The 27277-nt window shown below is 35.9% G+C and overlaps 1 protein-coding gene across 1 annotated transcript in view; it reads left to right on the forward strand.

Moving 5' to 3' along the window:
* The window catches only part of LOC123688697 (orexin receptor type 2-like), a 38956-nt gene extending 14753 nt beyond the window's left edge, over positions 1 to 24203 (forward strand). Inside the window, exons 4-6 of the mRNA XM_045627326.1 lie at positions 4070 to 4164; positions 19347 to 19667; positions 23481 to 24203. Coding sequence (XP_045483282.1) covers positions 4070 to 4164; positions 19347 to 19667; positions 23481 to 23615 — 551 coding nt within the window. The 3' untranslated portion in view covers positions 23616 to 24203. The remainder of the gene's footprint in view (positions 1 to 4069; positions 4165 to 19346; positions 19668 to 23480) is intronic.
* Positions 24204 to 27277: the final 3074 nt, after the last annotated feature.

Below are 27277 nucleotides of genomic sequence, written 5' to 3' on the forward strand. Positions count from 1 at the left end.
ATGGATAACGCATCGGTGCAATAGAGAATTCAAGGAGAATATTGGCAAAGAAATACCCCATATTTCTGTGAATAATCAATCGATAATCGGGATTTTTCATGAGAATTCATAAAATTATACCAAAATTTGCTTTGAATGAAATTTTGTGAAGATAATTCCATCAGAACAATTGGAAATTTAAGCAAATTTATACAAATCTGTCTTCTTAAAGAGAGCAATTGGCTCATTTATGAACGAGCGTTAAATATCTCCTGTGCAGATCACTGATTTCCTCATTTATTACATTCCTATCAACTAATACTTCTTTAGGTTTTTACACAATGAAATCCCCGCCATCCCTGGTCTCACCTGCTCATTGATTTTTCATACTGATTTTTTTATAAAGGGTGTTTTTTTAGAGCTATGGAACTTTAAATTGCAATAAAACAACGATGGATTATTCGATTGACATGAATTTTATTTATCCGCAAGATAATCTTGTGGCATTACATTTTAAATATGATTTCTGGCATATGACCGCCATGGCTGGCTCGGATGTACCCAATCTGGACGTCCAATTTTCGATGACTTTTTCCAACATTTGTATATATTATTCCATATTCCAACATATATCGACAATAACACGGCGAATGTTGTCTTCCAAATGGTCAAGGATTTGTGGCTTATCCGCATAGACCAATGACTTCACATAGCCCCACAGAAAGTAGTCTAGCAGTGTTAAATCACAAGATCTTGGAGGCCAATCCACAGGTCCAAAACGTGAAATTAGGCGGTCACCAAACGTGTCTTAAAATGAATCGATTGTGGCACGAGCTGTGTGACATGTTGCGCCGTCTTGTTGGAACCACAGCTCCTGGACATCATGGTTTTTCAATTCAGGAATGAAAAAGTTAGTAATCATGGCTCTATACCGACCACCATTGACTGAAACGTTCTGGCCATCATCGTTTTTGAAGAAGTACGGACCAATGATTCCATCAGCCCATAAAGCGCACCAAACTGTCAGTTTTTCTGGATGTAACGGTGTTTCGACATACACTTGAAGATTAGCTTCACGCCAAATGCGGCAGTTCTGTTTGTTGACGTAGCCATTCAACCAGAAGTGCACTTCATCGCTGATGGACGTAGTGCGCGATACGTATTCCGCACAGAACCAATATTTTCGAGAAATAAAATTGCACTATTTGCACGCGTTGTTCAGGCGTGAGTCTATTCATGATGAATTGCCAAACCAAACTGAGAATAAATCACTTGACAACAGTTAAATCGGTCGCCATCTTGAACAGTAATGCCAACTTTAAATTATATATCTCGAAAAAGAACACCCGTTATTTTCATTATTTTATGGATTAAATTTTTTTTCCGCAATTGATTTTGTCTAGAGTAATTTTTTTTTGTGAGTTTATATTATTAGGTACACTTGGACGAAGTTACACAACACAAGCCTGGCTTTGGTGTTTCGTCCAAAGTTTCAAGTTTAAAAAATTCATAGCTGAGAACTAATTAGGTATTACAGCATTCAAATCTCTCAGGATAATACATATTTTATGATTCCTCACAATGAATTGGAAAAAAATAACCAACCTTTATGAAAACTTTGTTGTATGTACACAGACTACATTGAAATTAGTTCTATACTCGACCTCTGAGGAAATAATCGGAAAAAAAACAATTGAAAGTTGAGAAATCTGGAACGAAAAGCATATCTAGCGTATCAAGCTATACTCAATGGGAATTAAATCTGGGGGAATAATTTCCTAAAGTTTCTACTCCATTCCGCTGTCTCAAAATATGTTCAATATTTCTGTACTATATTCATTGTATTCGATGTCATTCTTTGAACAATCCAGATTTCTGAATAACCTTATTATCTGTTATTATCACTCTGGTCGCCCGAATTCAACATTTCGGAATTAACAGAATGTTTGATGGATGAAACATGATTTTATCACTAGACTCCAATACACTGACAGAACGTCAGCTGAGTGAAAAACAGTCGTTGAAAGCCGTTCAAAACGATTAAAATCTCAACCATCAGCTGACAAGGTTATAACATACGTATTCTGGGTTGTGCATAGTATACTATTCATCTAACGTTATTGGATCCATTGGGTGCAGAAATCAAGAAAAATCTCCTAAAATCTAAAGAAAAAATTTTCTTTCGTTCCTTGTGATATATCGATGTAACCTATGATCATTTTAAACGAATTGCGTGTTTCAACTGCTTGGCCAGCTTATTCTCCAGAGTCATACATGATGTGCTCCAGCATTTCTCTAGTTCCATATTCTTATTTGCTACCTGACAAAATTTAATTTGAAGACGAATATTTAATTCTTTTTCGATGTAATGCGATCACAAAATTTGCACGGAGTTCGAAACTGTTATTCCACATCAAAATTTTAATTTCAAAATTGAGAGGAGAAATAAAATTTCGAATGGCCATATTCGCGGAAACCCTAGTCCCATTAATAACTCATTCATGTTATTCAAGAGCCGAACTTACTCTCTTTTTTTTCGGATTTATCTGGAATGATAGGCATAATCATAACAAGTTTCACTTCCTGAAACAAATAGAAAATGATATTGAGTATCCTGAAAGTGAAAACTCCCTTACTGAGCATTTGTATGTGACAAAGTTCTTTGGGGTGGAACATAATATATTTACCGCTTTCATGTTCCAAAACGTTTCATATTCCCAAAGGTGTGTATGTGAATTGAATGGTTTCAATAGCTTGCAGCAGTTTCCGACTGCCTTTCTCACTGCTTCAGCACCCACTTCTATACTGTTTCACACATGGGACTCATATTTTATCTGATTCTGTTCACTCAACTCTTTTCCAGGAATATTGAACCCGCATTTCGCACTGAAAAACACATATTGGAAACCTTCAATCTGTTTCAGTATTGCAAAGTGGCAATGCAGAAGGCATTGATATTCAAAAACGAGCCACGAAGTGGCGAGTTTTTTCGATATGACCATCAGAATTACGCAAATAAAAGGTGTTTTTTTTTAGAGCTATAGAACTTTAAATTGCAATAAAACAACGATGGATTATTCGATTGACATGAATTTTATTAATCCGCAGATAATCTTGTGGCATTACATTTTAAATATGATTTCTGGCATATGACCGCCACGACTGGCTCGGATGTAGTCCAATCTGGAAGTCCAATTTTCGATTACTTTTTCCATATCGGCAATAACACGGCGAATGTTGTCTTCCAAATGGTCAAAGGTTTGTGGCTTATCCGCATAGACCAATGACTTTACATAGCGGTAGTAGTAGTCTAGCGGTTGAATCACAAGATCTTAGAGGCCAATTCACAGGTCCAAAACGTGAAATTAGGCGGACACCAAGCGTGTCTTTCAATAAATCGATTGTGGCACGAGCTGTGTGACATGTTGCACCGTCTTGTTGGAACCACAGCTCCTGGACATCATGGTTTTTCAATTCAGGAATGAAAAAGTTAGTAATCATGGCTCTATACCGATCCCCATTGACTGTAACGTTCTGGCCATCATCGTTTTTGAAGAAGTACGGACCAATGATTCCACCAGCCCATAAAGCGCACCAAACAGTCAGTTTTTCTGGATGTAACGGTGTTTCGACATACACTTGAGGATTAGCTTCACTCCAAATACGGCAGTTTTGTTTGTTGACGTAGCCATTCAACTTGAAGTGCGCTTCAACGCTAAACAAAATAAAATGGACGTAGTGCGCGATACGTATTCCGCACAGAACCATTATTTTCGAAATAAAATTGCACTATTTGCAAGCGTTGTTCAGGCGTGAGTCTATTTACGATGAATTGCCAAACCAAAATGAAAATCACTTAACAGCTGTTAAATCGGTCGCCATCTTGAACAGTAATGCCAACTTAAAGTTATATACCTCGACAAAAAACACCCGTTACTTGAGTTAGAGCTATGACTCACAGGTTGGTGCTCGAACCTTTGACGTGAACAACCTGAGGTTCAACGTTGTCCAACTATTTTTCCATTTTGTTATATGAATTATAGTCAAAATTTTGAGTATTTGAGTGGTTAGTAACGATATTATTTTTCAGGGGTAATAATGTTTTTTGGATACTCCATGATGGGCAGAACATTGTGTTCTTCGGCACCTCCATTCGATAACGATGGGGCTTGTTATATGCAACAGGTAAGACACAAATAAATACATATTTTTTTAAACGGTTTTTGCTATTTTTCTGTTCCTCTAATCATACTGAAGCACAATTCATTTCAATAAGTGTTTCGCAAACAGAATGAAACAATTTTTCAAAACTTATTTTTAATATGCAACAAAGAAGTGTAAATTATGAATACATAAAAAAAAGTTATAAAGAATACAAATACAATACAAAAAACGTACTTTCATTGATGCTCTTGATAAAAGTATTTGAGGTATTGCATTTTCGTGGGGATAATTGAAACACTGATGGACGACAGACGAGAACTTCATTGTGGTGCAGCACTTGGAAACATCCTTGACCTCAACTGGTCATCACCTCGTAGCTTTCTCCACTGAACACCCCTTTTCCCAGTTTATACCTGGGTTACAAACATAAAATCATATTGTAAACCATAAATTTCTTCTTCCTTTTCTTATTCTCTGAGTTGTATGCCTGCGCAATGGTATCATGATTCCTTCACACTAATTAGGATAGGGGGAAGGTATTCTCTATTGTATCTTTCTGAAAACCTTATGAATGAGAAAGTTGTATGCACAGGTAGCAAGAAAGACCATTGTTACACTAATGCAGGTACATTTATATCATTATTGACGACAATTTTCACCACAAGTAAAACAATATCACATAACATTATGGATCAACTGAGTGCGAAAATTCTGTATTACCAAGACAATGTCCTTGTCACATTTAAATGAGAACCATGGTCATGTTGAACAAAGCAATTCGTTCACCTAGCTTGTTTTTTAGGTCTGGCCCCTAGTGATTACCTATTAACCTTCTCTAAAGTGTATCATGAGTTGTTGAAACCGACTGAAACAATCATAGGAGATCGTTATCGAACGCAATGCGTTCGAGTCGAGCATTGAAAGACAAACGGTCGCAATGGAACGAGAAACATTGATCAAATGATTTCACAGCATGACATCATCCGTATTCTCCAGACGTTGCTCCTTCGGACTATCACATGTTTCGATCAATGCACTTCCAGTCTTATGAAGAAGTAAAAAATTGGATCGATTTGTGAATCGCTTCAAAAGATGACCAGTTTTTTCAACGCGGAATTCGTATGCTCCCCGAAAGATGGGAGAAAGTAGTGGCCAGCGATGGACGATACTTTGAATCATAAATGTATAACCAGATTTTTACAATAAAGCCTCGAATTTCGGGAAAAAAAACGGTGACTAAACACTTATAACATTTGTGTTGTTTCAAATATTCTTTTCATATCGTTTCGAAACTATGTTGTCTTAAAAGCAATAACATAGATCTGGCCGTCCACTACTTTAATTCCAATTCACCTTCATTGCTAACTTGTCTCCTTCACTTGCTCGAACACGTTTATTTATAGGAAGATATAACGTCAACGACTACGAAATCGAAGTACGTTAACGTCAAGAACAGCGCCATTATTCAACTGTTAAAAAGGATAAAGAAACTGGAAGCGTAACGTTTCAGCGTCCCATACGTGGCTGACAGGAGTTTTCGCTGGTGATAAGAAGTTATCAAGGAACACAAACGACCAAGAGTGCCTTGACACACGGGTAGAGGAAGGCGGGCACCCTCTATAGATTCTGTGAATATGGCAGTTCAAAATTTTGTTTCGGTTATAAATACTAGGTGTATAACTTTGCTTCCGCTGTTTTGAAATAGATGGTTGTAGCGGTAAGTGGTAAACGAAATAAATAGATTATAGATGTCATACAATGAGCTTAGGTATTCGTAAACATAACGCCATCGAAATATTAGTCGATTTGTGTCTGCATCATAAAGTTATTTTCGATTGAACATGTCAGCTTACGAGCTTTTTTATGAAAAAATCTGCGACTGAGGTTCATCGAATGCTCCCGAATACCTATGGCGAGGCCGCTATATTAGTGAATGAACTAGCCGAGGGTGGTTTCAACGCTTCAAAAACGATGTTTTTGACGTCGAAAACCAGCATGGCGGTGGAAGAGGGAAGGTTTTCGAAGATGCAGAATTGGAAGCATTACTTGATCAAGACTCGTGTCAAACGCAACAAGAATTTGCAGGATCATTGGGAGTGACGTAACAAGCCATTTCAAAACGCCTGAAACTTATGGGAATGATTCAGAAACAAGGAAATTGGGTGCTGTACGAGTTCAAGCCGTAAGATGTTGAACGGCGTTTGTTTGCTTGTGAACATCTGCTTGCAAGGCTAATACGGAAAAGGATTTCTGCATCGCATTGTGTCTGGAGACGAAAAAATTGGTTCATAATCCCAAGCCCAGAAAGTTATGGGGATATCCCGGCCATGCTGCCACTTCGACGGTCAAACTGAATATTCATGGTTCCAGGATCATGCTAAGTATTTGGTGGGAGCAGCTGGGTGTGATGTGTTATGAGTTGCCAAAACCGACTGAAACAATCACAGGCAATCGTTATCGAAATCAATTAATGCGTTTGAACCGAGTATTCAAAGACAAACGACCGCAATACAACGAGAGAATGATGAAATGATTGTTCAGCATGACAATGCTCGATCCCATGTTGCGAAAGTATTATCTGGACGTTGCTCCCTTCGACTATCACTTGTTTCGATCAATGGCACAAGGCCTGGCTGATCAGCACTTCCGGTCTTATGAAGAAGTAAAAAATTGGATTGATCAGTGGATCGCTTCAAGAGATGACCAGTTTTTTCAACGCGGGATTCGTGCGCTGTCCGAAAGATGGGAGAAAGTAATGGACAGCGATGGACAATACTTTGAATCGTGAATGTATAACCATTTTTCTCACAAGAAAGCCTCGAATTTCGGAAAAAAGGGCGAAAGCAAAGTTGTACGCCTATGTAGCTGGGACTCACTGTATAATTGACCAAATGTTACAACATCAAAGAACAATGCTTTTAATAGTATCTCATATCAATGATAGTTCACATCTTAATTACTCAGAACAGTGATGATTATCCAGGATAACGTTTTGTATTGTTCGATAATGGAGAACAATTGGGAATTATAAGGGGCTTTTAACCTCAAAACTAGCCTCTTGAACTTTTTCTATGGAATTACTTAGACTATAACATATCAAAAATTCAGCCAATTTGACTTGAAGCCATTTTCCCTAATAAAGTGTGCAGTGTCCTTTGAGTTATATACATGTTACTAATTTGGTGGCTAAAATGGAGGCTTGCTTTGAGCAGGCAGAAGGATCTGTTTATTCATTTGAGATGCACCAAACCAAAATGTTCCTCCCTAACCTTTATTAATACCTCCAATCATTCTTAATGAACCAAACAGCTTAGAGAAAAAACTCTCTTTTCCACAAAATTGAAACTAATTTAATTTTAAGGAATTACAATTATTTCAAGCGTTCAATAAAGGAAATAATAATAATAATAATAATAACCGTATTAGGCGAAAGTTCAATAAAGACGGTTATTATTATTATTATCCCCGACTTTTGCCTATACGCGTAGGATTTCTACTCGCCGTCGGCTTCTCACTCCTAGCTAAGAGGAACATTCACTCAATCCCAGATATTTAAAATATCAGAAGGGTAGATCTCGGTCGTGTCCGGTTCTTGTGGTCCCCCTGGTCTCGTCGAACTTCTGATCCTCTTACTCGCGATCCTTGGACCTGTCCTTCGCTTCCTAGGAATTTTCGCACCGTCCTTGCAGTACCTAGAAGAACAGCTTTTTGCATTATATTACATAATATATATACTCACTAAGTCCTAGTTGCTTGATATTTCTCTTGAGATTTTTGGGTACTATTCCTGTTGTTGAGATGATAATTGGAATAGTTCTCGTTGATATCATTCCCCACTGGCACTTTATCTGAAATTCGAGGTCCCTATATTTTGAAATGTTTTTCGACCTCTTTTTGACGCATGTAGTTATTAGGTATTGCTACGTCGATGAGTATTGCTGCCTTTTGATGTTTATCAACTAGCAGTATATCTGGCCTGTTGTTAGGGACTGTTTTATCAGTCAAAACTGTACGATCGCAGTACAGTTTGTAGCGTTCGTTTTCCAGGATGGTTTCCGGTCGGTACTTGTAGTATGGCACTTTTTCAGAATGAATTAGTGTTTACTTAGTTGCCATTTCTTGGTGTAGTATATTTCCTACTGCATCGTGTCTCTCTTTATATTCATTTTCTGCAAAAATTTGACATCCTTCCGTGATATGTTGGATTGTCTCATTCGTTGGACACCCATAACGGCATTGATCGTCAGTAATAGTTCGATCCTTTATTATATGCTTGCAGTAATTTCTTGTTCAGATCACTTGATCTTGGATGGCTAAAAGAAATCCTTCCGTTTTTGGATACATCGCACCTGATGTGAGCCAATAGTTCGACGCTTCAATGTCGACATGATCCTGGTTCACCTCGCTGAAATGTCATCTTTGCAGTTTTTCTTGGATTATCTGGTGATTGTATGACAATTGCTCCTTGTGCAGTTGTAAAGGTGTTGATTCGTCCGCTTCACACAGTACTCTGTAGATCTCTGACGTACCTGATTTGTTTTTGAAGTATGTTCGTAGGCATTCAATTTGATCATGGGCAAGTTCCATGATGTCTAGCAGACCTCTGCCTCCTTTATTCCTTGGCAGTGTCGTCCTCTCAATGCTACTTTTCGGATGGTGCTTGTGTGCTTTCGTCATCAAGGTTCTCATTTTGCGTTGCAGATTTTCTATATTTGTTTTGCTCCATGGAATGATACCGAAAGAGTATGTGAGAATTGAACATGCATATGTATTGATAGCTCTCGTCATGTTCTTGCTGTTGAGGTTTGTTTTTAAAATTTCGTTGTTAAGTCTTCCTTCATTCTTTGATGGTTTATTCGTCGGTTTTGTTTCATTCCTAGGTATTTATAAAGATCGTCCGATTTCATTGCTTCTATCTCCTGTCCATTGGAGAGAGCTATCGGTTTATATTGGATTTTTCCACGCACTACGCTAATAGTACGACTTATCCAATCCGAATTTCATCCCCACGTCTTTCGAAAAATTTTCCACCAGTTTGACCATAATTTGCAAGTGGTTTTTATTGCCTGTTATAAGTTTTAGGTCATCCATGTATAGCAAATGATTGAGTGCAATAGTATTTCTGTTTCCTTTGACATTGAAACCTTTTTCAGTAGCATTCAGTTGTCTAGAAAGGGGGTTCAGCGCCAAGCAGAACCATAAGGGACTCAATCAATCTCCTTGGAAAATTCCCCTTTTTATTGGAATCTCTTTAGTAGTTATGTTCGCCGTAGAGAGTTCGATATTCGTTCTCCAGTTGCACATTGCATATTTCAGAAAGTTTATTGTAATTGGATCGATCTTGTATATTTCCATAATTTTTGTCAGCCACCCATGTGGAATAGAGTCGAAGGCCTTCTTCTTATTATTATTTATATTATTTCCTTTATTGAACGCTCGAAATAATTGCAATTCCTCAAAATAAAATTAGTTTCAATTTTGTAGAAAAAAAGTGTTTTTTCCACCATCCAAAACACAGCTTGAAATGTGCTTCCGGAAGGCTTTCAAACTCATCCTTGCGTGCAATACTACGTAGAACAACACGAACATCATTTCCATTTGAGATAGAATCGATCCCTCTCCTTTTAACAATTATATTATCTGGTTCATAGATTAGCAAGGTGAGTGGGGGAATAACAGTTCCTCTCCAGTTTCTCACTAAGGGTCCCTTCTTAAATGAATTTCCCTTTGACATTAATAATTTTAATTGTTTCAATGCTCTACGGGCCTCTCAAGGACTACCATCAATTATCCTTCGAACTGTCGTAGACGGAACAATAAGAAGTCGTTTCCATGGGCGCAGATATAAAAAATTACAAAGGGCAAATTTTTTTGAATTGCATTAGATGAAATGAATATCCTTTTGAAGAATACGAGCCTGGTTGAAAAACGCAAAGGAAATTAATAAAAAAATGAGGGGAATAAACTGACGTGGAGTCGGGATGCATTTCTTGCCCGAAATGCATCCTTGGAGACCACAAAATTGAAAATTTGTAGGTACAAGAGAATTTTGCTTCTCATGCATCTTCTTCAACAGTAGAATTTAATATAAATAATTATACAAACTGTACGTTAAATATTCATCTTTGAGATTGAATTTTTTTTTTATTTTAATTGAAAATTAGTCAGAATATATTTTGTTTATATTCATTAAAATTCTGATCGAGTTCGAACAGGTACGTATTCGAGATCATCAAACTGGTGAGTGCCTACTCCCCTAAAAAGTATTTCAGGTAGACAAAAAAATGTAATATGCACCTCGGCGAAAAACTGTCTCGCCTGCTTGTTAGCCTAGGTTTCTAATTTCCATACTCGACTATAATAGACAGTTCTTCGTCTTTGGTACATAATTATAATAATGATTATAAGAGAGTTTATTCATAAATAACTATTTTAGATAATCCGCTTTCTTGCACAATAATCGGAAATATGATTTCTGGCATATGACCGCCACGGCTAGCTCGGATGTAGTCCAATCTGGACGTCCAATTTTCGATGACTTTTTCCAACATTTGTGGCCGTATATCGGCAATAACACGGCGAATGTTGTCTTCCAAATGGTCAAGGGTTTGTGGCTTATCCGCATAGATCAATGACCTTACATAGCTCCACAGAAAGTAGTCTAGCGGTGTTAAATCACAAGATCTTAGAGGCCAATTCACAGGTCCAAAACGTGAAATTAGGCTGTCACCAAACGTGTCTTTCAATAAATCGATTGTGGCACGAGCTGTGTGAAATGTTGCGCCGTCTTGTTGGAACCACAGCTCCTGGACATCATTGTTGTTCAATTCAGGAATGAAAAAAATAGTAATCATGGCTCTATACCGATCACCATTGACTGTTACGTTCTGTCCATCATCGTTTTTGAAGAAGTACGGACCAATGATTCCACCAGCCCATAAAGCGCACCAAACAGTCAGTTTTTCTGGATGTAACGGTGTTTCGACATACACTTGAGGATAAGCTCCACTCCAAATGCGGCAGTTTTGTTTGTTGACGTAGCCATTCAACCAGAAGTGCTCTTCATGGCTAAACAAAATAAAATGGACGTAGTGCGCGATACGTATTCCGCACAGAACCATTATTTTCTAGATAAAATTGCACCATTTGCAAGCGTTGTTCAGGCGTGAGTCTATTCATGATGAATTGACAAACTAAATTGAGAATAAATCACTTAACAAATGTTAAATCGGTCGCCATTTTGAATAGTAATGCCAACTTAAACTTATATACCTCGAAAAAAAACACCCATTATTTTGTTATTGTTGTTTCTATACCTATTCAATGATCTGTGTCCAAATCTGGGCCCACAAACAGATTTTTTTGTAGAAGCCTCTGCTGCCCAGTTGCTGATTTAGCCACTCTTGCATATTCATAGGTTTCAGTTGGTCCTATATTTGGAATTTTTGTCTTTAAATCATCATCTGTTATTTTTATTAGTGTCAGTAAAGATTTATTGATTTGCATATTTCATTTTTATCTCTTTCTTCTTGAAGCAACATCTTGAGATATCTTGTTATCATCGTTCTGTTATCTGGCTTCATCTCCTCAGTTTGTTTTCTTCAGTTTCACTTGATCGGAAGCAGAGTTATAAATTTCAAATTAGGATTGTTTCTTGGACAGGATTGATGAAATATCACAGTGCACTATATATACACTTTATACATGCTTTTCTTGATAGCACAACATTTGAAATATTGGGAATCTCATCATTTTTATCGGAGACAACCGACAACACATCTTCTTCTTCCTAAAAAAACTAGTTCATTAAGGTCTTTTTATTGAAGTTTTCCATATTTTCAACCTCTTCAGAAATCTGGATTCGCCTAAGACCGTCCCTGTGTGCTGATAGTGGGAACCCATAAAAACACGAAAAAAAATATGTCACACCACAAGTATAAGTACTTGTCACGTCGTATATTCAATTCCATAAACGTTGCCAGTTGATGTAACAAGGTTAAAGAATTAATCTCTATTCGATCGCAATATTCCATTGAAGATACCTATTTCCAATTCTGCAAAACGTCATGTGCAGCTGAAAATTCTCGATGCATTTCTAGCAAACACAAACAATTATATATAGCTTGAATTGAATACAGGAAAATAGAAAAATGGGGTCTTTGCGTTCATCGCTTCGTATGTTTGATGTGTCAAACTTGACGTCAAATTAATGCTGCTTCCGGTATGGAATTACGGCAAATAATTTGTTTCCGATTTCTGTTGAACCGCAGTTTGCTGAGATCATGGGAAGTGAAGTGCCTTCAACGTTTATCGTTTTTGATGCGATTTTACCCTTTCCAACATTGCATTATTCCTTTTGGAGTAGTCTTAAACAGTGACGGCTCGTGATCTATTTAGATGACAGAGTAAAAGTAACATAGTGCAATTTCCATAGCTGTGACGATAAACGGTATTCCAATAGGAGGTTTCATTTTGAATATCCCGCTATCTAGGCATATTATGTCACTTTTGAAGTTATCATCTTTCAAAAACTGAAAAGTGTTGTCCATGAATTCTTCTTGAATATCTCTCAGAAGTGACGCCAAAAGTCATTTCGAAACACCTGAAAGTCATGGGAATGATTCAGACACAAGGAAATTGGGTGTCATATGAGTTAAGGCCGAGAGATGTTGAATACTCTGGATGTTTTTCAGTTCTCTCTCTCTAGTCGTTCCATCATTGCTGATGATCGTGATTCCCTCCTATACGCTCGGTCAGTTGTTTCCACCTCGCTCTATCCTCTGCATCTCGAAGAGCCTGAAAGAATGGGCGGGTCGTACTTTGTTGAACTTGGTCGGTCCATCTAGTCGGTGATCTACCTCTCGCTCTCTTACCCGGAACATTTCCCGACACAATTAGTTTCTCCAGGTTGTCTCCATCTCGGCGGGCTATATGACCGAAAAACTGAAGAACGCGCTGCAAGCAGATGGACGATAGTCTGGTTCTTATCTTCAACTCACTTAAAACAGAAACGTTAGTGCGATGAGCTGTCCAAGGTATTCGCAGCATTCGCCTCCAACACCACAATTCAAACGCGTCAATTTTCTGACGTTCAGACGACCGCAGAGTCCAGGTTTCAGCACCATACAGGAAGACAGAGAAGACAAGAGCTCTAACAAGTCTCACCTTTACACTCTTAGAAATCGAGCGGTCTCTCCATACTTTAGTTAACCGGGTCATGGCGCTCTTTGCCATGATTATGCGCCTTCGTACTTCCGCTTCGCAGTTTCCATCACTAGTTATGGAAGAACCCAAGTAATTGAAACTGTCTACCAGGTCATATTGGCTCAGAAGGCCCGTCAACCGTAACGTGCCGAATCTATCGACTATCATTATTTTAGTCTTTATTTTATTTATTTTCAAACCGACATTGTTGCTCTCACATTCCACCCGTCTGAGAAGTTCCACCATCTCTTCTTCCGTCGCCGCTATGAGGGTGGTATCGTCAGCAAATCTTAAGTTGGTGATTTTTTTCCCAGCAATCGTTATGCCTCCAGACCATTCATCCAAGGACCTTCTCATCACAAATTCACCATATATATTGAAAAGGTCTGGCGATAAAACACAACCCTGTCTGACTCCCCGTTCCGTTCTAAACCGTTTCGAGAACTTCTGGCTCAAACGAACAGTTGCCTCATTTGATTCATAGAGATTTTTAATGAGGGATACCAGATGAACAGGGGCTCCCATATGTACCAGGATTGTCCAAAGTTTGGCCCAGTTCACACAGTCGAACGCCTTTTGATAATCGACGAAACATATTATCATGGGTACTTGGTATTCTCTAGATTTTTCGATCAGCTGTCTGATATTCAGTATTTGTTCCCTAGTACCTTTTCCTTTTACAAAACCTGCCTGCTCTTGGGGTATTTGGCAGTCCAAATATGCTTTCAGTCTTGTTTTCAAGATTTTCAAAAGGACTTTGCTGGCGTGAGATACAAGTGACAGTGTTCGGTAGTTCTCGCACTTTGTAGTTGATCCTTTTTTGTGTAATGGAACGTATATTGACGTACACCAGTCGGTTGGCCATTTTCCCGTGCTCCATATAGCCGTACAGATTGAGTGGAATATTCGTACACCCTTTTCGCCCAACATTTGAAAGAGTTCGCCTGGTACGGTATCGATTCCTGGGGATTTATTCTTCTTCAATGATCGAATGGCTTCTTGTACTTCAGATAGTAGTATCGCTGGCTCTCTGGGATAGCTACATGGCCATGAAATTTCTGGTGGGTCCTGCCTGCTCTTGTACAGATCTGCACAGTAAATCCTCCATGTTTCCAATATTTCATCCATATCAGTCTTCAGATTTCCCCCAGCATCCAGAATGGACCAGTTCTGCGGTCTGAATTCTCTTGTCAGCAGTTTTATTTTGTTGAATAATTCCCTAGGCTCATTTCTGATCCCATGCCTCTCTATTTCCTCACATATACCAGCTATGTACTCCTCTTTGTCCTTGCGACATTGTCTTTGGACTTCCCTCGACAGCTTCCTATAGGCATGGTCTGCATCAGCCTTGCGCTTCACATCTTTCCTGCGTTGAATTAAATCCCATGAGTGATCAGTAATCCATGGTTTGCGCTTTGTGTTGTTTGGTGGTGTATGTTTTTTTGCTGTCTCAACCATTATGCTCTTCAAGTATTCCCAACCTTTTTCAGGATCGCTCTCTACCTGATCTAGGCAGAGTTTACTTTCTATGTCCAGCCTAAAATCCTGGACTTTTGATGGTTGCGGTATCATGGTCTTTCTTATTAGTTTCCGAGACACTATTTTAAAACGAAGCCTGAAATCGAGAACTAAAAGTTGGTGATCTGTTCCGCAGTCCGCTCCAGGGTAGGCTCTGCAGTTTGTGGCCGACGATCTCCATCGTTGTTTGATCAGAATGTAGTCAATCTGGTTTTTGGTTCGACCATCTGGGCTCCGCCACGTGAATTGTCTTCGAGGGTGGTGTTTAAAGAGAGTGTTAGTAATTGCAAGGTTCTGTTGTATGCAAAACTCCAAGAGGCGATCTCCTCTCTCATTTCTCTGGCCCAGTCCAAACTTACCCACAGCGCGCTCGACTTCTGAAGATTTTCCGACCTTGGCATTGAAATCGCCTAAGATGAACAATAGGTCACGGTTTGGAATATCGGTAAGAACCTCCTCAAGACGACCGTAGAACGCCTCTATCTCCACCTCCGAGGATGTCGATGTTGGTGCATAGATTTGTACAAAATGCGCTATTGTTGTGGTGGTTTGTATCTTGACATGTATTATTCTGTCATCTACTGCACGGTATCCAATCACAGAGTTATTCAGCTTTGGAGGCACAATTATTGCGACACCATTCGAGCTCGTATTTTCTGGACCCGAAAAGTAGACGGTGTTTCCCTCGGCGGTTCTGAAATGTCCACTATTCCGCCAATGTGTTTCCGACAGTCCCAGAATATCAAGATTATAAGTTCTCATCTCTCTCTCGACGATCTGTAGCTTCCCAGAATGTTGGACCAGACCTCGGATGTTCCATGTCCCAATTTTCCTTTTCTTTCGGAGATTTATATTTGTGTTTGTTCCAGTAACATAATTTCTGCAAGGTACCTGATTCCTCACACCTTTGCAGCCGGTAGCATATTTCACACCATCCGACCCGGAATCAGTATGGCGCCGAGTGTGAGTCGGATCGCAGCACGAACTATCAACCGTATCTTTGACTTTCATTATGGAGGAGAGAATTCTCTTGGGAATGTAGTGCAGTGGTTTCCCGTTGCCTTCTGCACCGCAGTACCCAGCCGTTTTTAGAATACGTCCATTGCGCCTGGAGAAATCCGTTCTGAAGCCGGTAATGATGGATACTGCTGCCCTCCATCATATCTTGGTTATAAACCCCAAGACAAGGTTGCCACTTCCGCTAGTTCCACCGTGCCGATGTCTCCCATCTCCGCCATCACAACCGTTGTGGACTTCGCCAGTTTCCCTTGGCATGGGACCCTTACAGGTACTAGTTTTCCGGGTCAGAAAACTCCTGGAATCTGCGGTGGGCAGGGATTGATTCATTTTCCCTGATAGGACTGCCCAAAGGGTTCCTACCCGCTACCCTATAATATATATATATTTTTCAGTTAGCGATGGTGAATGTTTAGGGTAATATATGGTACTAGTCGTCTAGAGTTATTTGTATTCTTGTAGGAACAATAAAGATGTTGGTTTTTATCAAAAAACAAAAATAATCTAAATATATACAGACCATAAATAGTCAGTATATTATTTTTCTTGAATATGCCTCTACAAGATTCCTTATATGCTAATCCAAACATATTCCTCAATATTCTTTTTTGTACAACGAAAATTGATCTTAGGTTAGTGCTTCCCCAGCAAATAATACCGTATGATATTATTGATTGTGCATTTGCATAATATATAATTTTGAGAATATTTTCACCTACTTGTTTTTTTACAACTTTTAAACTATAATCGACCGAGCAGAGTCTCTTCAGGACATATTCTGTGTGTTCCTCCCATTTAAGCTGTGCATCCAACAATACACCCACGAATTTGATACCACTGCTAAATTTTACTTCAACATCATTATAATGTAATCTTTGTGTGCAGCAATCCCGAGATCTAGGAGAAAACATTATGCATTCGGTTTTCTTGATGTTCAATGCTAGTTTATTGTGTGCAAACCATTGACTCACACAATTCAGAATCTCTTTGGTTGATTCGATTGACGAAGGTATATTGGCATTCTTTATCAAAATATTTGTATCATCCGCATACATTACTAGATGAGTTCGTGTAAAATCAAATAAACCAGCAAAATCATTGATGTAAATAACGAATAAAAGGGGTCCAAGAATACTGCCCTGAGGCACTCCCATCAGCAGTTGTCTCTCACCAGATACATATGTAGTGCCATCAATATTCAAAGTTGTTTTCTGCCTCCTACCACTCAAATAACTTCTAATCAGTTCGAGTTGATTATTCCTTATACCGTATTGTTCCATTTTACCTAGCAAAGTGGTGTGATCTACACAGTCAAAGGCTTTAGATAGATCGAGAAATAGACCTACTGGCACCTCCCCCGACTCCAAAGACCAGATTATCGCTCTTGTCAGATCATATAGAGCTGTTTCAGTACCCTTGTTTCTGATGAAACCATGTTGACAATCATTTAGTATCTTGAATTTTCTGAAGAAATTCAACAATCGTTTTGAAAAAAAATTTTCAAATATTTTCGCAAAATTCGACAAATATTTATTATAATGTAATAACAGCAAACATAGTGAAAGAGGCAATGTAAAACTTATTTCAAGAAAATTATTCGTATCCCACATATTTCAAAGGTTTTTAGTATAGTTGTATTCTTCCTCTATTCAATATGTCATTACGTTATCGATGGAAATCAGATCAGAAATCAGAATTAGAAATTGTGGGGTCCGAGGGATTCTCTACATTTTCATTTTGAAGCCGGAAAATCAAGGTGTTGAGTTTTCGTTGAACTACACTGTATGTAGTTCACATAATTCATATAATATTTTAAAATAATAGGCGCATGAGTCAACGAGTCCTCTAATTCTGATGAGACCATTATTTTTGTACCCAAGTTTTTACTAACATGTAAAGATTGAACATCATATATCTCTCAGTTTGTTATTGTAAAATATTCTTAGCATCTAAATGACATAACCTACTGATCATAAGTGACATAAGAAATCTCAAACAATAATACACAATATTGCCATGATAATCATTTGAAATTGTATTAATTCTATGAGAAAATGATTACAATATTAAACTTAGAGACCTACTCTGTATATCAGAAGCACGCAAAAACGAATCGATCAAATGAAGAATCAAATGATAATGGTCTTCAATCGGGTGGAGAATGGGCATTGTTAGACCTTTCTTTGCTTTCAATTAAAAATGAATGATCGCTTCCATGCCCTTTCATTGTGATAACAGAAAAACGAACCGAGAAAAGAAAATCCCGAAATTCATAAAACCCAAATGAAACATAGGAATTTTCGACTATCGCCTCATGAAGTGTTGAATTCCATTAATTCCCTACGATTGAACGGATCACAAAGAATTAATAATTCCCTCGTTGAATGTACATTTCATTTCGCTATTAGCACTCAATTGATTAGAAAGACTCCGTTTGCTTTCCTGATGGTTTCCTTCAACTGAAAAATTGAATTTCTGACTAATATATAACTAATACTTATCAGTCTTGAGAGACTCTGAGAATAATTCAAGAGATTTTAAATTTTTCCTGTATATCCTTTTTTCATCCCACTTTTACTGGGCCCATAACCTGTTCACGGCAGTTTTTGTGAGAATAATTTATTTAAGGCAACTCGTTCGCTGTTTCAATAGAAAATGTTAACAATAACAGGTAAATGATATTTCATTCAATTGAACAAAAAAACAAATCCGTGTTTTGAAGGTTGCTTGATAACGAAAAAAATCTTTAATTTTCAGTGTTTCTTTTCCCTCCACAGTATTGACTTTCTGTATTCTATTGATAACGAATTGTTATAATAATAATGAAGGTTCTTTATTTTCTACAGGTATATACCCAGTTACAGAAAATCTTACAATTATCATTACATTTTACCATATAATTAATATCAAGAAAAAACATATACATATACACATACATAATAATTAAATTTGACAAAAATTAAGAGTAAAAATAAAATAAACGGAGAATACATACAATGGTGGAATTAATAAAGGACACAAAATCCAAACACTGAAATGTTTTCAATATCAAACACCATAATTTCCCAAACCAACCATTACACTTCGTTTAAACCAAATAAATAATCCAAAAACTTCCTATTAACAAAAACAACAGTATTACAATTTATATCACAACAACCAGAAATATCATTGAACAACGAACACATATGCCTTATAGGTGATTGAATAAGAGAATTCGTACTTGGAGTACTCAAGTAAAATACATGATTGGATCTATAATGCAACCTAGGAACCAAAAAACTCAAGGAGATCAGGACAATCTATGTTACTTGTAAAAGACTGTGAAGAATCTTCAGGAATAACAGCTTAATAGTGATTTTTTCATTCGGAAGCACTTATCAATCGTTTGAAGTTCCAAATAAGATTGCAAATAATCGAAAACCTCAAAAAAGTCTAGAAGAATTAATTGTAATTTTTTTCAGAGAAACAGACTGATCAGAAGCCGCAAAAGAGTAGCTTGTATACTTCTCCTTCTTGCCTGCATTTTTGCTATTTGTTGGTTGCCTTACCACATCATGCTCCTGTGGATGGACATCAATCATAAAGTACACCTCAGTTCTAAAGATGACCATGATGATGCAGGTGATTCTATGGAGATCAGAAAGTATTTTCTTCTTCTTGGTCATGCTAACTCCGCACTCAATCCGATCATATACTGTGCTTTATCCAGAAGGTTCAGAAACTCCATCAAAGATCTTTTCGATGTCAAAATACATTTCTCTAGGAAGAGGAATCGCATGCAGGTTTGTGAACCGATACGATTCCAATAATAACTAGTAGACTTATAGGTGACATCTAGTTTAGGATAGATAATTATGTTTGTACACTACCTTAGATAAATTTGATTGAGTAAGTTGTAAAATTCCCATTCTTCAAATTTCATCCAATTCAGAAAATCGACTAAAATTTTCAACATAATAAAAAATTCAAATGTTTCCATAATAAGAAGAATTAAAATAAAATAATATAAAAGGAACTTCAATAGTCGAACTAGGAAACGACAGAGTTGAGAAGTAGTTGATGTGTTTTGCTAGCAGGTGGCGCTCATGAGGTCTGTACTCTAAAGAATTCCTGCATTAAGGTTGTAGACTACTTTGCGCTGAAACTGCAATTCCGCTAGATGGAGCTACCCAAAAATTTTTGGTAGATTTGTACCTGGCACACCCATTCAAGTTGAAGAACCGCCTGTTTGGTATTTATTGCCCCTAATAAAATCTCAACTCTCGATGAAGCCCAGCAAAGAGTAAATTTGTGTTTCTGTAAACTTTAGAAATTCAGTTCAGTTAAGATACAGTGACGTATTCTAGGGGGGGGGATAAGGGGGATATATACCCCCCAGAAGGAATATCCATTATATGTAACAACCTTATATATCACAATCTTATTATGAGTAAGCAAAATTCTTTGGAAAACTTCTTCAAAAGAAGGAAAATTTGTTATATTTGTTTAGTTATATATTACTAAATAAGATAATTACTGTAAATATTGTGAATACAGAAATGACAATGAACCACTGTCATGGACGTATATCGAATATGGATAATAGAAAAAAATATATGATTATCTCTGAGTGTATGATTTCACAGAGAAAATCATAAATAGTGCATAATGAGATTTCTAGAATGAAAAATTCGAGAAGCTTTTGAGTTCTCATTTTATGCGCCTTTGGAGACCACAAAAGTGGGTATAGGAATATAAGACATGTGATTTATTAGGTTATTGTTGTCGGTTTGTTTATTTGGATGAGAATTTCTGATATTCTACTGAAATTCAAAATGATTATTTGACATTTGACACGTAAAAAAATTAGTGAAGGCAATAAGAAAAAATCCATGGACCTAGTGTCACGTGATTTTTCAGAAGCTCGTAGAGGAGAAAGCATTACAGAGAGAAGAATATATGATTTCTCTTGATTCGAACAGAGATGCTACTGAGGGCAATCTGTCAAGAACCTAAAAGCAATAAAATAGGTGATTTATTACACTGAGATGGTCAAATGTCAAAATCATCTGATTGAAAGATATAAAGACATGATATTTTTTTATACGTTTTATGAACTGAATAGAATGAAATTTACATACTTTTTTATATTTATCATTTCGATTTGCCTAATTCAATGATGGAATAAAATATGGCATATATTTGGATGAACTTCTACCATGTGAATCAGGAAAATTGAGAAATTTTAGACCATACTTCTTTCTGACATTGTGGGGACAGAACAGGATTTAATGTAACAATGAGTTGGACTCGTTAATATCTCAAGGAAATATAATATACATATAAATAATTGCTTATAGGAATCAGCAATACTCTTATTGGCTATAGGTGAAGATAAGTAATATTCGATTCAATCATCTTTTGAATTGGTAATATTTCTTTTACTTCAGGTAGAAAAATTCTCAATATTTTTCACAATTCTTTGCTTTAAATTCAAATTTGGAATAACGATTTAACGTTCAACTCTTCGAGTTGAAAGAGATGTATATTGTTCTCTTTCTCTAGGGCAATAAATCAAGAGAGTTGAGTTAACGAAAAAGATTATTTAAAAAAAATATTGCAATTTCTTAAACTTTTATGACATGAAATTTTCAAGGAGGTATGTATACAAGAATGGCTGCACGAAGCGAAAAATTTTTACTATAAATTTTTTCAAGTTAATATTAATGAAGGAAGTACGAGAAAATTTTCTTAATCAAGAATTGCCTATTTTCAGGGTTAAATTTAAATGGTAAATATTGTAGATAGAGTTTCGGGAATAGGGAGTTTTTCAAAAGAAGTTTTTTTTTTTGAGAATTTTTTGTCAGATTTCTGAAATATTAATAATTTTCCATATTTCGGCAAAAATCCAGATACCTTTTTTTCATCTTAATTTCTTTATGACTTTTGAAATTTTCTTTATGATACTAAGCGCTCAAAATGTACTTCTCCAGACATCATTACGAATAAAATCAGCTAGCATATATATTTTAGGAACAGTATCGTTTCTAATTCTAACAATGATTTCATAACAAGTTTTCTACCTTTCCCTATTCTTCAGTGCAATATTGTCATAAACTAGTAATGTACACAATTTTAGCCAATCAGAGAAACCCTACCCTCGTAAATCATAAAAGTGTCATTCATCTCGAGCCATAAAATACAGTCCAAGATTCTATTGGCGTTCATGTTGCAAAAAGGCGTAAACCTTTGGGAGGCGTTCCAAAAAGCATAATTCCATATGAAAAACATCTACAATTAGAGCAAATCAAGCAATTTTAAAAAAATTTTTGCACCAATTCAAAACACATAATATCACTGAACATTTGTGGATGAGTTACTTGAAATGAGAAGTCTCTCTGAAGCTGAATAGTCATTTAAAGAAAGTGTTCAATTTCAAAGTTCGATTTGCGGAATACTATCGATTTTTTTTTGGAAATCGAGACGGGATCTTCAAGTTCACTATATCACGTCATTGTTCACTCAAAAAATGAAATGAATCCGACCTGTACTTTGGAATTGGAATGCACTGAAATTAGCACTGAAATAGCAGTGGTATGAACAAGGTATTGAACACCCTTAAGATCGTCATATTAGAATGTATCATGATTTTTTCAATTTTTCTGCACCCAGAAGAGGTTCCTACATAGGCATTCAAATGATATCCATGATTCTAAATTTCTTAACAAGTTTCCATCCTTCTTGAAAGGATCGAGCAATTTCAAAAGTAATATTTTTCATTCTCAACTTTCTATTAGTTGCCCACCTATTAAATTTGTGAATCCTTCCAAGAAACATCAAAATTTTTCATATTCATCCATTTCGTTATCTAGAAATCATTGTAACAAGCGAAAAATCCCTAATATCAATCTGAAGGTTGATGAGATCACAATTTCTATAAGTTTTAAATATGACATTATTGACAGTAATATAATTATTTACAGTGATCCGAAATAATTTGTTTTTGTCATAATCACTCAACATCTTGGAATCCAGAACATGACTCATGATATGATATCATGATTTCGTATATCACAAGATAAGATCATATTGTAAAGAAAAAAAATGGTAGGGATTACTTTCACCATCTAACGAAGTTTCAATTCTAAGAAAACTTCATTTCTAGACGCTGTTAATTTCCATTATTCATTATTTTCCATTGTATCAATTATTATTGAGAGTTATCGCTGTAGAAAATAATCATGAACAGCAATCAAACGATATCAATCTCCATATTCCTTATCAATCGTGTTAGAATTTCACAATAATTGTTCTATTACATTATCGACTGGTATAGTGTTATAAAGATTACTATCATAATTTTTATAACTCCTCTATGAAACTGTTCTGGAAATAAAAATACTTTTACTGGACTCCACTATAATTTTTGATAGCATCACTCTACAAGTATTGTACCTACTAACTAAGCGTTCATTCACAGAACAAATCCGTTTTCTTTCGTCACAATATATATAATTAAATTATCTAATTTTGACTCAGTGATGACGAATTCTTTCCATACAAAATGAGTTCATGTTAATCTATGTTAGATATGTAATTTCCTAATTTTTTTTCAGTGGGCCGACAGCAGTGGATCAGCAAGTCATCTAAACTACATGCAACGTATGAAATCTTTGCCGGCCAACAACCAACACTACGCACTCTCCAGACTCAACTCAAGCCAAAGAACAACAAAAACTTGTGCTGTTTGAAAATGTGTGTTACTTTAAGAGAAGCAAGTGTTATGTATGTTTTGCATTGTAATACTCAATATGTACCCAAAATGAATTGGACCAGTACTACTCTGGTATAAAACAGTTATATTTTCGATATTTACAGAAAATATTCCACCTAATTTCTGTAATCATTCAACATTTTTTGAGGAGACGTCATTTTGGATTTGATTTTTTTATTATAATATCATAGATTGATGAAAACATTGAAAACTCCTTATCCAGTCTTCAATAAAGAAGATTCTTATTAATTTTTACTAGTAACTTCATGGCAAATATATAATGAACTAAAATTTACACAATTTTTCAATAAAACAACGGAGATAAAGTTGATCCTAGGAAATATTGTATTGGCATACTATAATTTTTTCATCAATTGAACGGGAAAAACAGTGTAAAATCAATTACATCAATTGAGTTTAAGACACACTTACTGTTATTTTACCGCTAATATGAGTTAATCTTGCTCAGGTAATTGTGGTGTGAATTTTTCCATAATTCTTCTCCATATCATTTGCCAACTGTGACAAAAAAGGACAAGATCATTCCCAATATAATTCTGCATGTTGGAAAACAACAATATAAAATTTAATCTCAAAAATTTAACAAAAGGATTAAGTTTAGCGTCCCAGGAAACGGTATTCTGTTAATTTTTTGAGCCAAGTATCCATACCAAAAAAGTCGAGTGAAGGTAAATTCGTTGAACTTGCTGGCCGATGTTCGATTGCTTTAGGTACAAGAGTTATAATAATTCTTGGTTTATGTCATTTTTCCAAACTCGAATATTCGATTCACATATTGTGCGTCATCAAATATTGTTTTTTTTTAATTGTGTAAATTGAAGTTTACATTATCTGATATAAATAGAATTTGTATCATGTAGAGAATGAACCATTGAAATATAAATCGAAAATTCGTTTTATTTTCGTTATACCTACTTCCAAATTGTGATATGAAAAGACCGAACATTCTGAAGTATAAAAATCGTTGAATTAATTTTTTTGTCTTTAAATTTCTGCAGTGCATACAGTTATGATGCATCAAATGACTCCTAATATGTTTGAGTTGTGAATGTAATTGTTTAGCTAATGAATTCATAGCAAATATTTTGATGAGCCTACACTAGATAGTTTTAAGTAGCATAATTACGATTAGCAAATAAGTTTCAAACTATTAATTGTATGATTTTTATGTATCTACCTTTGTAAAACAATTACATCTTATACGTCGACGTGTTAATTTCTTCTTGATATTTTAAACATTAATTTTTCATAATACAAGAAACTGAACAGATCGATATAACGCATATTTCATTTGGAAAAGATAGAACATAACAGCGTTCCATCCCAAAATTTCATTTTCTTCTGGTTCTGATCCAAATTGAATGGAATGATTTCATGAATTCTTCAAAGACTACAAAAGTTGGATACCATTAAAACGTTTTAACTTTTTGAGCGTTGGTTCTAGGACTGTTTTATACAGGGTGGTCCAACGAAAACTGAACACCTCGGTTTTCCGACTTTGAAATGAAAATGTGGAAAATCGCTGGACCGCTTTTTTCATCCCCGTAACTTCAACCCTCTAACAGGGGTGGGCACAACCCTATGATTTTGGAAAGGGATTAGGGTTAGGGATGGAAATCAGATCAAAATCAGAAATTGTGGGGTCCGAGTGATTTTCCACATTTTCATTTTAAAGCCGGAAAATCAAGGTTTTAAGTTTGCGTTGGACCACACTGTATATCACAATCTCACATATCTCATATAATATTTTAAAACAATAGGCGCATGAGTGAACGAGTCCTCAAATTCTCATGACACCAAGTCACTACTTTTTAAAAATTGAAAATTCCCTCTTGAAAAAGACAACATTGTTTTAGTCCTCAATTTTTTACTAACATATAAAGATTGAACATCATATGTCTCTCAGTTTGTTATTGTAAAATATTCTGTGCGTCTTAGGTTGTTTTAATTTTTATCGCAAATGCAATTTCGAAGCTTTATATTCTATAACACGTCCAAAAAGAGCCAGATTTGTGAGAAGATAACTTATAGATTTTTCGCTACGATAATGATAACGATAATTATAAATAATATACTGATTAGTCTGTTGAAAACATATAACATATTAATATTGGAAAATGATGCAACAAAAAATTATTGACATAATGTTTTTCATCGAATCATGATACCTTGTACAGTATTATTTGGTTTTCCAATAATGATTTTAATCAAGACTCAGTGGAATCATTTATCTTATTAAAGTATTAAATACTAGACGTTATATGGAAAAAATCATATGATAAGTACAATTTTATCAGCTAACAGCATGAAAATCGATATCTAGTGATTCGAATGAAAAGGAGTACCTAATATGCAATTTTGTTACTATGGGAGTGAATCAGGACTTACAGGGAGCCTCGAACGACTTTATAATTTCACACAAGTTTTTTTCTACGTCTAATTTTAGAATTGATTTCACTGTTTCATTCTTATATTTAATGATGGAAAGGGCTTTATGATAACAATGACATAAAATAAAACGGTTAGAAATTTGAAAGTTGATTTTATTCACATGATTCAAGCGTATCATGTACTGAGCCGTACTTGGTACCACTTTCAAATTTGTCTACAATACCTACGACAAAAATGAGTCAATTAACAAAATGTCATCTTCCCAATATTCTCTCAGTATTCACAAATTAGCATTGATTTTGATTAAACAATTGAGCAATTTCTGAATTTTCCTGAAGCAATTATCTTTCCATCTTTCATTTTTACCCGAACTTATTTCTAATTGTATTTTATTCCCCAGATATTAGAACTGCCAGATTAAAATCACGCAAACCTGACAAAAATGACAAGGAAATTTGGCGTTCGGAATGGAGTTCTTGTAAGGTCTTCAACAAAAGTCTAATCAATGATCCTTTGAAGAAAGTTCTAGGTTTCAATCTTCCTAGAAAAATTTGGCGTATTTCGAATCAACTTAGGACTAGTCATGGTCTTTCTAATAGTATGCTCTTCAAATGACATCCTATATTGATAGCTAACTATGTGAGCGTGTAGAAAAAACCATTGAGCACTTGATGAATACTTGTCCAATTTATAAATTTCATAGTGGTTTCCAAGCTATCCATTCAGTTTCAGATTCTTTTTTAGAATGGGTTGCTAACTTCAAATCAATATAATGGAAACTAATATTTATTAATCCTTCCTGGTTCTTCTGTTTTTTGTTTTCAGATTTAATTATAAGGTCGTCAACCATTGGTGAAGAGAAAGGAGAGGTTTTTGTTTGGAAGAAGAAGAAGCCCTACAATTTACATATATTGTCAGTTTATTCTGTAAACAAATACACAAACCAGTCACTGCACCTATATGGTGAGACAGAGTTTTTGCTGAGGTTGTTTTATCTGTACTCTTGTATGATAATTTGAAATCTATGATGCCTCATTTACATTTCCTCTGCTACATTACATCTACACATGCTTTGTTTGAAGTAGATACAATATTATTGTACCTACTTTGGATATATATTCAAAAAGCCATTATCTCTTTCTTAACCCTGAAAAATGCTGTAATATGGACTTTCGTTCTGGAAAAGACCATATTACAGTTACAGCATTTTTCAAGATTAGGGATCAG

This window comes from Harmonia axyridis, chromosome 1, assembly GCF_914767665.1.
Source record: "Harmonia axyridis chromosome 1, icHarAxyr1.1, whole genome shotgun sequence".
NCBI lineage: Eukaryota > Metazoa > Arthropoda > Insecta > Coleoptera > Coccinellidae > Harmonia > Harmonia axyridis.